Source organism: Pseudonaja textilis, chromosome 3 (assembly GCF_049901715.1).
Source record: "Pseudonaja textilis isolate UNSWEBS1 chromosome 3, rPseTex1.2, whole genome shotgun sequence".
NCBI classification, from domain to species: domain Eukaryota; kingdom Metazoa; phylum Chordata; class Lepidosauria; order Squamata; family Elapidae; genus Pseudonaja; species Pseudonaja textilis.
This window is the reverse complement of record NC_141992.1, coordinates 95,708,755-95,720,896: the sequence shown is the minus strand read 5'-3', so window position 1 is coordinate 95,720,896 and position 12,142 is coordinate 95,708,755. Positions and strand designations below refer to the sequence as shown.

The 12,142-nt window shown below is 36.2% G+C and overlaps 1 protein-coding gene across 2 annotated transcripts in view; it reads left to right on the top strand.

The window, feature by feature from the left end:
- Window positions 1-12,142, top strand: part of RGL1 (ral guanine nucleotide dissociation stimulator like 1) — an 88,793-nt gene that overhangs the window by 65,801 nt on the left and 10,850 nt on the right. For both annotated transcript variants that reach the window (XM_026703263.2, XM_026703264.2), the window contains exons 10-14: window positions 2,514-2,603; window positions 3,843-3,929; window positions 6,343-6,375; window positions 9,795-9,916; window positions 11,985-12,074. In XM_026703263.2, coding sequence (XP_026559048.2) covers window positions 2,514-2,603; window positions 3,843-3,929; window positions 6,343-6,375; window positions 9,795-9,916; window positions 11,985-12,074 — 422 coding nt within the window. The remainder of the gene's footprint in view (window positions 1-2,513; window positions 2,604-3,842; window positions 3,930-6,342; window positions 6,376-9,794; window positions 9,917-11,984; window positions 12,075-12,142) is intronic.

Below are 12,142 nucleotides of genomic sequence, written 5' to 3'. Positions count from 1 at the left end.
GGGGCAGAAACGGCGGCACTGGCGGGGGCAGAAGTGGCAGCGGGGGTAGAAGTGGCAGCAGGGACAGAAGCGGTGGTGGTGGCAGCGGCGGCAACAGCAGGAGGTGGCACTCTGACGGCGCCCGCCTTTTCTGTTGCTGCTTGGCCTGGCGCTCGCCTCGCCCTGCCTCGCGCCTGCCTCTCCTCCTCCTCCTCCTCGCTGGCTCTGGCACGAAGGTTGGGGTGGGCACTGGGCCGCATTATGAGGCGACCTGGGCCGCATGCGGCCCATGGGCCACGGGTTGGACAAGCCTGATATAGACCTTTTTAGTAAATTCTATTTACTGCAACTATCAAAGCCAATACAACAATAATGATGTACAACAAGAATTATGATGATTAGAATAATTAGTAAATAATATATCAAACAAGGATATTGTAAATGATGAAATAAAATGTATATATGTATAACAATTGTAATGCTAGATCGCCTGCACCGTGTTGTATTCTTATAATTAAAATAAAAAAATAAATTAAAACTAATTCAACATATAATTAAAGTCAAGTATTGTAGTTGATCACAATAGAAATAGTAATGATGCTCTTGGTATCCAGAGCTTAACAATAATCAAGTCTTGAAAGCCTTCTGGAACAGCCTTTTAAGAGGCAGCAAGGCCATGAGAGTTGAAGTTATTCTTGTCTTGAGAGGAATGGATCCCTGATAGAGGAAGTTCACTTTTGAACACTTCCAGCTGAACCTCCTGAATGGTTGGGATTTCATCAGGCATTCTCTGAGCCCACTGACTGTATGGGCAAAATCTACATGGTATGGGTAATCTTGAATGATGCCCAGGACCTTAAATTATATTCAGAATGAATAAATAGCTAAAACTGCACCTGCAGAAACTGTGTTGCTAGCAATATTGAGACTCACTGATGACTGTATGGGCCGCTAAGCTTTGCTCCAATTGAAGTTAGCAAATGGTTTACAAAGATGGTCCCGTGTAAATTGAACTGCTATACATTGTCCATGCAACAAATCTCAAGGATTTGAATGACCAATGTCAGCACCTCTCAGATAAATAAGGCTGCAATTGGTGTATCAGCCAAAGCTGAGCAGATCTTCATGGTCAGGAACTGTGATTCCAGAAACTGTGACCTGTTTACCTCAGCAAAGCATAAAGAGGTCTAAAACTCCAAAATCAGCAAGCATCTGTAAAAATTATCACTCCAACTTTCTAGGATTGAAACTGTGCATGTTTCTTCCCATCTACATCTTGATAGTCCCCACGGTCTCCACAGAAATTCTTGTTTGCATTCTCTATTCAGCCCATGATAGAGATGTACAGTTGAATATCATCCTGACATCCTGGCAATGTCAATATCACTAACATTGCATGACAATATTAATCTGTCTGTGTTGCAGATCATTAAGTGTAGAGCTGATAAAAGGGCAAAACTTCTATGAATGCACTGAGTTGTATCTGAGATTTCAAGATGTAAAAATTATTGAAATACTTGGCGCAGTAATCACAAGACAATGAAATTCTATATGCATACATATATTTATAGAAAATTACCTTGAATGTCTAGAAAAGTGACCTTTAATTTTAGAAAATGCCATTTCTAAAAATACAATGATTTATTGTCTTGTAAGAGAGGGTCAGAAAGCTATCTAATCTTCTAAGAAAGTGTGGAGATTATTTAAATGTATACAATTGATTGGAAAGGACATGAAATTTTCAGGACGACAGCAGCATTAAGTTAAAAAGCAATGTAAAGGAAGTGCATAGAAAGCGAGGACATTTTTTATTACATTCTATCAAAGTGAAGAAAAAAAGGAAAGATAAAAACAGAAAATCAAGATAAGGCTATAATTATTTTTTTTAAAAGAACAAATTACTGACTTTTTAAAATCATTGTGCACCTGAGAAGACATATCCTTCTGTAGTTATACAGAAAAACAAGTTAAAACATGGCAGTAAGTTAATTTTAATCTGTTTCAAAGAACCAGATCATATTGTGAAATATAGCTCCTGAAATCATAGTGTTACTGGTAAAGTGATCCCCAAGGCCTAAATCGTTGGAACACAGAAACATTTTCATTTCCTGACTGTCTCCTTGTTAGTCAGCAAAGTAAAAATATTAATCACATCATAATGTAAGTGTATAAGAAAAAAACTCAGAGGATTATATAATGGAAAGCAAAATGTTATTTTGTTTAAGAATAAAAACATATTAACTGTCCAGAAGCAGTAAGATTGTGATCCAGATGTGCCTAATTCAGAGAAAACTGAACAAATACTTGATTTGGCTGAGAGGTATGTCAAGTTGACGTATTTTGGAGCAAGCATTCCTCACTTTTAGGAAACTCTTGAAACATTTTTGTGTGAGCCTTTTTATTAATTTATCTCTGATGAGTCACATGTCTTTTCAAGTTTTGAGAGAAGGACGTAGCATTCAGTTAGCATGGGAAATGTTTGTGAGCCTGTTCTATGGCCTTTCCCATTCATTGCCCTTTTATTTTCATCACAGGAAGGAACATCTAAATTTGCAAATTTGGACAGCTGTGTAAAAGAGAACCAGAAGAGAACCCAGAGGCGGCTTCAACTGCAAAAAGATATGGTAACTCTTTCTTTTACATTTTTACCATGAGATGCTCAGGAGATCCAGGATGACATTGTTTGAAAAAATACAAAACTATTTTTAAGATTTATCCAAATACAAACAAAATGGTTAAGTTCAAGTTAAATCAAGTTCAAATAAAATTAGGAAACCACCGTTTCTCACTATATTCAACCAAGTCTTGAATTCATTCACTTAATTTTTTTTCATAGTTTCGTGAAAAAAATACAGTCAAAAAGTAATGGTGAAGAAATTCCTTAAGTTGTTAATGGTGGATGAGTGTTCCTTAGACCAGAATTTTTGAGGCACATACTTGTAATTTCTCATAGAACAATAGTTGATCAATTATGTTTGAATAATGCCTTAGATACTTCAACAATCAGGTTTGTGTGGAGAAAATTTGAAGTTGAAATTGCAGCTAAAGTAAGCTGCTTCTTCCCTTGAGTTCCATTCCTTAAAGTTAACAATAAAAGTTTTTTATGATTTTATAAGATTCTCCTCCGTGTTCTTCAGGGACTGTTAAATGACATTTTTAAATCTGGTTTGTGAATTGTTTCCCACTTCCCAAAAAAATGCATCTTTTCCAGTATTACTTCTATAAAACATTCTAAAAACAATTTAGAACAAGACTTATTACAATTACAATATAATACATTACCAATTTGATCATCACTTTTTCTTCCCCATAAAAAATAAGGTGACATAATTTTACAAGTGGCAAGTCATTTTATTTTTATGAATATATATATTTCCCCAAAGCAAAGTGCTTACAATGGCAAACAACGTACTGTATAAGGAAAATCATATGCTGGTATAAAGCATAAGGGGAAAGAAACAAAGAGAGGAGACATACAAGCATAAAAGTTTCTTAACGAAATAGTGAGTAGCCTCAATAAACCTCTCAGGAGAGGCCATTCCACAATATTGTGTTCTATTGAAATAACTTCATTCATTTCCTGTCAGATCACATTTGATGTATGAATGGTTCTTACAGCTTAGTTCAACCAGCCAGAAAAGCAGCTACTGCTAGGCCAGAATCCGATTGCTCCTTCACAGAGGGCCATGTCAACATGGAGAAGATCATGAGGAAATAAATATAGAACTTAGTATAGTTATCTGGACTATAGAGGGCTAAAGATCCCTGAACCACATAGAACTTTGAACTAGATCCAAAATTAAAAAGTGCTTAATGAATCAGAGTTAGGTTGGTTAATCTCTTTACGCTTTCATTCTGCTCAGGGTGTAATGCAAGGCACTGTTCCATACCTTGGTACTTTCTTAACGGATTTGACAATGCTTGATACGGCTCTCCAGGACTATGTAGAGGTAGGTTTGTAACACTCATGCATACTGTAATAGTTTTGCCTTCGGCATGTATTTGTAAACCATCATCTCACTAGGTAGAGACCAAACACAGGAGTTTAATTAGGAAATGGAACAATTGCTAACAGTTATAAAACTGAGTTTTCATTATTAGAATTCTCCCAATTTAAATCCCATGCCTTGAATTAAAAAAAATTCAAGGATAGGTTTGCACAGGTTTGTCCCCCTGGTTAAAACCAGATCTATATGTAGAGGATAACAGAACATTAGCAGAATTTCTTCACAAATTCCACGTTTTCTTTGGAATAAGTTATATTTTGATTGTAATATACGGAAGCACAGATCTCTTGAAGAGGGACTTTCTTGTGAAAGGAAGAGTAATTATGTCTTGGTTCAGAAAAACACTTTAACAAATAACATGCATAGGTACTTAATTGTGTCTGAAATAATCACTTAAGCTTTTTCAAATGTGTTCATTAGGAGAATGATATAAAATGTCATTCAAACTATGAGCAGAAGAGACACACAAAAATGAAATTGGAAAGATGGTTCCATAAAATATTAAATAAGCATTGTGGAAGGAAGGAAAGAAGTCATATGCCACATGAGGGATTTTTGTGGAAAGTTTTATATTTATGACATCTCAAGACTTTGTAGCTTATATGCGGAAATGTTCTAATGCATTAGGTTAGGGCTGTAGTCAGGACTTGCCACTATGTTGGTGTGTAAACATTTTCTGTTAATAATTGTGAATATAGTTCATAAGTGATGGATTGATTGGTTGGATTATTAAGTGGGGTTTACTAGGAGTTATAACTAATAAATGAATTTTAAAATGTGATGGTAGAGGACCCAAAAGGGTAAATACATGAACATTTGGAAACATTCAACTTACTTTTTTTGAAATAACTGGCCTGGTTCTGTTCAATTTTTAATTCAGTTCTAGATCTTAGCTACAACCTCTCCCAACCAGATGCCCTCCAACATCACGTCCTGTTTTGTATCTTCTTGAGGGTGAAAATGTATATATGGATTATGATTGTTCCATGATGTTTGGATAGATTATATTATTTTTAGTTATGCTTTTAATTTTTCATTTCATTCCTGTTTGGAGGTCAGACTATGAGCTTCAAATCAGATAAGGAATTATCTAAGGAATAAGACTAAGGAATTCTTGAGGACACCAAGTTATGGAAGGCTTTCTTAGTGCTTATCTAAAAGCTCAGAATATTGTAGCCTATCCCTTATCTTTCTTCAGAAACATTCACTTATGCATTAGTCCACCTCAATGCGGTGCTTATTCTTCCTTTGAAAGTATCCCAAGAGTTTTATTGGGTACTTATGCTGCCAACTTTGGGACAACAGTAGAACTCGTTGCTACTGTTCCAGGCTTTGAAAAGGCGCAGTAGATCTTGCTTTATTCGTGCCTTTAACTGTGCCTTAGTGCTTGATTGAACTGGCTGATGCCACCACACAAGAACTTCCTCTCTATTTAATGAATTCTGTAAAAAAATATGGCTCTATGGAAAGAAGTTCTGGATCCAGTTTTTATGACAGTTCCCAAAGGATTGTAGGAGGATTGCTGAATGTTCATTGCTTAGATTCTTTCATGGGGAAATACATGTACAAAAGAATTATTATTGTACAAATAAATGTACAAATACATTTATAAGAATATGCTGTTTCAATAGATCTGGAATAGAGGCTTACTTTGGCAGCACATTTTGGGAGGCCAAGTAGATTGATTTTAATCACACATGTGGGTAGAATTTTTGTTGTTCCTGGATATACATTTTGGAGGTATAGTAGTTCCTCCCCCTCTTCCTCTTCCTCCTCCTCCTCCTCCAATGTTAAACTGTTTAAGGATTTCCCACTACAGTTTTTCCCATCTCAATAGCTGGTAAAACAATGCTTTATAATAGTTCTGAACAGAAGGGATCTTGGGGTTGTAGAAAAAGTATTTGTAACCACATGATTCAAGATTCTTGCACTCTTTAGCAAGCTCTACAACATGCATACATTTGTAACTTGTGTAAATTGTGCCACATAGGAGACTACAAGCCCAAAGCTAACTAATGTCTTCAAGTCAGATTTGTTCCAAATCATCTGTGGGAAGGGAAGGACACCCTGCAGCTATAAAGAAAGCAGCTGGTTCAAGCTAATAGGCATGTACATCAGCGTTAGCATAATTAAATCCTTGTAAAGTGTTGTGAATATATACATGTTTTCAAATTATTTAAGGAAGTTTGGCAGAGAGGCCATGATTTATTGCAGAGTGAAGTTTAAACGCATCTTCATGGAACCAGTCTTGAAAGTTTTGGCCTTTTGGAAAATTTATTCCTTTGTAGCCATTTTATTATCTCCATTAAAAATGCAGATTTTGTAACTATACAATCCATTTCTTTATTTTTTGCAGGGAGGGCTAATAAATTTTGAGAAGAGAAGACGGGTAAGCTTGCATTTTGTTTCCACCATTCACTCACAATTTAATGGTCCACAGAAATCTGAGGATTTATTTTTTGTTTTTAGAGAGAAACAGGAGACAATGTATCTACAGAGCTTAACATTTTCAACCGGAATTATAAAGCAAGTCCCAAGAGAGACAGACTATTGGAATATTAAATGCAATTTTTCTCAAGTAAAATGTGACCATTTTACCCTTTTCATCATCTGGTTGGCTGTACAATATGCCTCTACATAATACTGTATGTTAAGCATGTCAGTTTAGATGCAGGAATGTTTCAAGGTTACCATTTTTTTGTAGGATTCTTCCCCCAGAATATTGTGCTGTCACCTGAAACCTCACAAAACTTTCACATTCTCTCTGAAATCTCACAAAAACTTTAGCAAGAAATCCAAATCTTGCAAAAAAAAAATTCTTCTATGAGATTTCACCCATTATTATTATTATTTAAATAAAGATGGATAGATACTATCTAGGAAATTGCATGTTGTCATCACCATAATTATGATAGCTAGTGTAAACATATTTCCAATCAACCTATCTAGGATATATCATTCATTTAAAATATTGATTTTTAGAAAAAACAACTCAATGTATCATGAAAGTATTATGGGCAGCCACATGGACTCAAGTTATTTATTTTTTTTAAAGATCAATGCATTTTGATGGTTTTAGTAGTCAATGGAAAATATCTCACAGTCAGAACAGGTTTTTGTTCTTGTGAATCTCTCTAAAATGCAGCAGGGCATTGTCCCTGCTCCTTCCCGCTGGCCTACAGCAGATGAAGGGTGGCACAAGTTCTTAGGCTTTCTTTTTTTTTTTTGAAAAGTTTTATTAGTTTTTAAAGACAAACAAAATGAACAAAACGTAAAAACATCCAACTTTTCCATAAGTATACAAACTGTGTCAGTTGGTTTACCAATTTTTTTGTGCATCCATTTCATAGTCTCAATTACAGTTACATTACATAATAACTCATATTATCAATCAAAAATTATATACCCTAGTATCACTATTAAACAATCATTTGACTATAATTTTATTCATTCATGCTTTACGAGATAGCTATAATTTACTTAGTTTATTTAATAACAAATCATATAATCATAAGTTCTTAGGCTTTCTGTGGCTGGATTGTTATTGGGAACAATCTATCCTGAGAATCCAGAGACCAGCTATTGTTGTGCAGAGCTAGTAAAGAGGAGCCTCTGGTAGGTGGAGATGAGGGCTGTTTTTGCATCCAGCAAGTAAGAGTTAAAACCAATGACTTCTACACATGTTGAAGATCATTTTTCCCTCTCTTTAATCGAAATATTAGGAGGGAGTTACAGGCTTAGTGCACTTGCAAAAGGTTGCCAGGTCTCCTGTCATGGTATGTGGGCAAGTCAGTTTTGAACCTCATGTACTCCACCATTCATCCAAGTTTCCAGATTATCAAGCAAGGAACATTCTTTAAGTCAGTGGTCGCCAACCTTTTGGACCTCAGGGACCCCCAAACTCAAAATTTTAAATCCCAGGGACCACTAACTGGTTCTGTGAGCATGGCCTAATTTGTGGGTGTGGCTTGGTGGTCATATGACTGGTGTGCATGGCTTGTATGTAAATATAAATATTTATATTAATATTGAATTTTTTTTATAAAAAAGAGCAATTTTTACCCAAAAGCAGGCAAACCAGGCAGGCAGATTGAGTTGCTCACAGAATCACAGATTCATTCAGAGATCTATCTATCTGCCATTGGCTAGCTCAGTCTGTCACATAAAATTTGCTTGCAAGAAAATTCATAAAATTAACTCAAAACACACCATGTTTGTAAATATTTTTTTTTTTATTAAAAAAGAGCAACTTTTACCCAAAATCAGACAAAGCAGGCAGGCAGATTGAGATGCTCACAGAATCAGTCAGTGATCTATCTATCTGCCATTGGCTAGCTCAGTCTCTCAAATTTGCTTGCCATGAGTCTACACTGAATAATAGCATAATAATAATAATAATAATAATAATAATAATAATAATAATAATAATAATAATAATAATAATAATAGTCCTAAGAATAATAATAGTCCTAAGAATAATAATAGTCCTAAGAATAATAATAGTCCTAAGGGAAGTTTGGCTGTGCTTAAAAGCAGAGCGGAAGATCTAAAGACTAGCTAGAAAGCAAGAAATCCAACCATTTCCTGTTTCCTAGCTAATCTAAACAGATGATGGTCAGAAAAAGGAAAAATAGCAACTTAGCAGGCAAGTTTGCCGGGTAAAGAGTGAGTAGGCGGGGAGGGTTCCTGCAGGCCATGTGGGTGGCGCAGCCTTGTGTTTCTGCGCAGCCTGGATTAATTGCTTTGGGGTGTGTGCTCTGGGGGTGAGATTTCTATGTGGCAAAATTTTCTCATGGCCCACCAGTGGGCCGTGGTCCACCAGTTGGCAACCACTGCTTTAGGTCCATTAGAAAGTATAGAGGCTTTGCAGTGAGATTATTACATGCATAAAAGTGGAAAGATTTGAGACTATTCCCCATGGAAGATGATGGAATTTGCTGAGATGGCCAAATTGACTTCTTTGATAAGAGAAAAGACATTATCTATGGTTATTGTTGACTGGAACATCCTTATAGAATTTTTTGCATAAAACAGGATTTATGGTTTGATGATTAGGAAGAAATATAGAAAAAAAGAGTCATGTGGTAACCACTGATTAAGAGGTAAATTTATAAAATTTGCTGTAAAAAAAACCAGACACTATTTCTTAAATGCTTTTTGTCTTCTTTCTGCACTTTTGACTTTGCTTTCTTTTTTTCTTTTTTTGATATTAGTTTTGTTAATTTTTCCATTTTTAAACAAATTATTTTTTAAAAAACAAAGCATAGATGCCTAGTGCCATTGAGAACCAAATTATGTCATGCTTGTCAGTGAACTTGTCATGAGTTTTTCAACATCTCTAATTATCCCACATCCTTCTGCTCAGGGGTGGGTTTCTACCGGTTCTTTCCACCTCTGTAGAACTGGTAGCTTTGAAGAGCAGCAGGCGTAGAACCGGTTCTATGTCTGCTGATTTTTTTTTGCCCACCCGGGCTCTTACCTGACCTTTATTTCCTGCTTTTTCAACCTCAGCTGCCGTAGGAGGCACAGCTGCAGTTAAAAAAGCAGGAAAAAAGTACTTTTTCAAAGGCTGCTTCTCCGCACGCAGCGCTGCTCAGCTGTCCAGGCACCAGGGTGTTGACGATTTACAGGCACGCGCAGTGTGCAGGGAAGCACATCCTAAATCACCGAACCTCATAAATCACCGAACCAATAGTTAATCTTGTTGGATCCCACCCCTGCTTCTGCTGCTCTTGACTGTGAGATAGTCTATATTTGCCTTCCATTTTCCTCATTCAGGTCCCTCTCTTGTTCCATTATTTTTTTCAGGAATTTGAAGTAATTGCTCAGATTAAACTCTTACAGTCTTCCTGTAATAGCTATTGCATGACTTCAGACAAAAAATTCATCCAGTGGTTCCAGAAACAGCGACAATTAACAGAGGAAGAAAGGTAAGATTTGTAACAAGCATTTTTTTTGCATAATCCCTTATCATCTTTGATAAAAAAAAGAACAAAACTATTTTAAAATTGTTGTGGATTGCACAAGACATTCAATCAGCTTTGAAATGTATACAAGAAATACACATGCTGCTTTCATAGAGAGGGATAAGTATTATCCTGTACTTATGTGCAATGCACACAAATATGCAGACACACACACACACACACACAGAGCAAAGCTTTGATCACTTGTTTGGGGCTGCCAAACAAGTGATCAAAGTTTTTGGGACCAGCCCTGGAGAAGTATAGAGCTCTTCATACCATTAAGCAGTGAAGAATTCCAAGTACAGTCCTAAAGAGGTCTATGGAGATTCTCAGTCATTCAGGTCATAGTTGTCCCAAAGGTGCTTTTTTCAAGAGGCAACTGGACTTTCTGTTTTTTCTCTGAAGACATTTCACTTCTCACCCAAGAAGCTTCTTCAGCTCTGAGAAGAAGAAGCTTCTTGGATGAGAAGTGAAACGTCTTCAAAGAAAAACCAGGAAGTCCAGTTGCTTCTTGAAAAAAGCACCTTTGGGACAGTCCTAGAGACGCTAATTCTAATTTGAGTGATGCAATCTGGGAGCCTTGTAGCAATTTATTATTATGAATTCAATATGCAAACATACTAGAGACAGTGCTTCAGGAACCAGGAAACCAATCACCTGCAAGATAGTACCTTGTAATATGATGTTCTTAACTTTATCTTTCTCGTAAATGCTTTTTCCTCTCACTCAAGATCTGATAATTTCACCATTTAAAGCAGTCTATCTTGATCTTTTTATTCCAGAGGAACCCTTGAAAATAATTTTTAGGTCTGGAGAACATAAAATAATTATTTTGACAGCTATTTTTTGTAAAGAAAAATGCAAACATGTCACAAGACAATGAACTTTTAGCCTACCTAACCCATGTTTTGCAATATTTATCACAACAGAAAAGTGGCTGGTTAATAATTGAGTCATGACACATAAAGGTTCCCACCACTGCAACATTGTATAGTGCATAAAATTTAAAAATTGATATTTTTTTTCAGTCATGATCTCACACAGAACCCTAGTTGAGAAAGGCTGAGTTCAAGGTTTATTTTAAGCCTCTTCAACACTCTCTTGTTAAAGCCAAAATGATCAATCAAGGTGTAGTATCAGTTAATAAATTCTGACTTTTCGCTTCTCTAAAAATAGCCAGCCAGCATTTACAGCAGTATGCAGCTATATATAACACATGAAGTTGTCTTTTTACATCAACTTCCTTTTCCCGTGACATTTTGAGTTTCACTAAACAGGTGCAGAGCTTGTTGTTGTTGTTTTTTTGTCTTTCTCTGATGTTGCCATGGTTGAATTTAAATTGTGAGCCCAAAAGGTTAGATTTCAGTATGCAGAGTAGCAACTGCATTTTATGGATTTTATTTACAGATCTAACCCATTACAGAAAACCCTACTGTATACATGTCTGTGCTTCTATGCACTGTTGGTTCTCTTGTCTTTTAGTGCATTTTTAGAATATAAGGCCAAGGGTGCATTTTACTTGAACATTTATTTATTCCCACTCAGTTTTGGTGCTCAGAATTTCATCTGCACATGGAGTTAGAATACATTATATTAGAATGTAGAATATATTGCATGCACCTTGAAAAGCATCCACCTTGGGTCATACAGAAATGGGAGCTGAGGAAGAAAAATAAACCCAAGAAGTATCCTAGTTTCTTTATAACACAAAATATATCTTTCAAGGGAGATTAAAAAACAACCCTGCAGTTATATTTAAAACGTATGGAATAACAGTGTTTCTCAGTGTTGGGAATTTTAATACATGCTTGCTAGGGAATTCGGGAAATTAAACATGTCTTCATGTTGCCACAGTTGAGGAAAACTGGAATAACTCACAGTAACATAGCTACTTAACCTGAAGTGATGTCTACATTGGATATAAAGCCTTGTCCTAAAGTAAAAGACAAACAAACACCTAGTTTTGCATTTAATTCAGTGATTTAATTTTATGGTAGCAGTTCTAATCAGAAGGTGATCTCTAATCTTCCAGCTATGCCCTTTCCTGTGAGGTTGAAGCAGCCATCGACACAACCACCACGTCCCCCAAACCGCGGAAGAGCATGGTGAAAAGGCTGAGCCTGTGAGTTTCAATGGGAAGTGAAGATTGGGAGCCTCCTGGTTCAGGGTTGTTCTCTGGAGAGAACATCT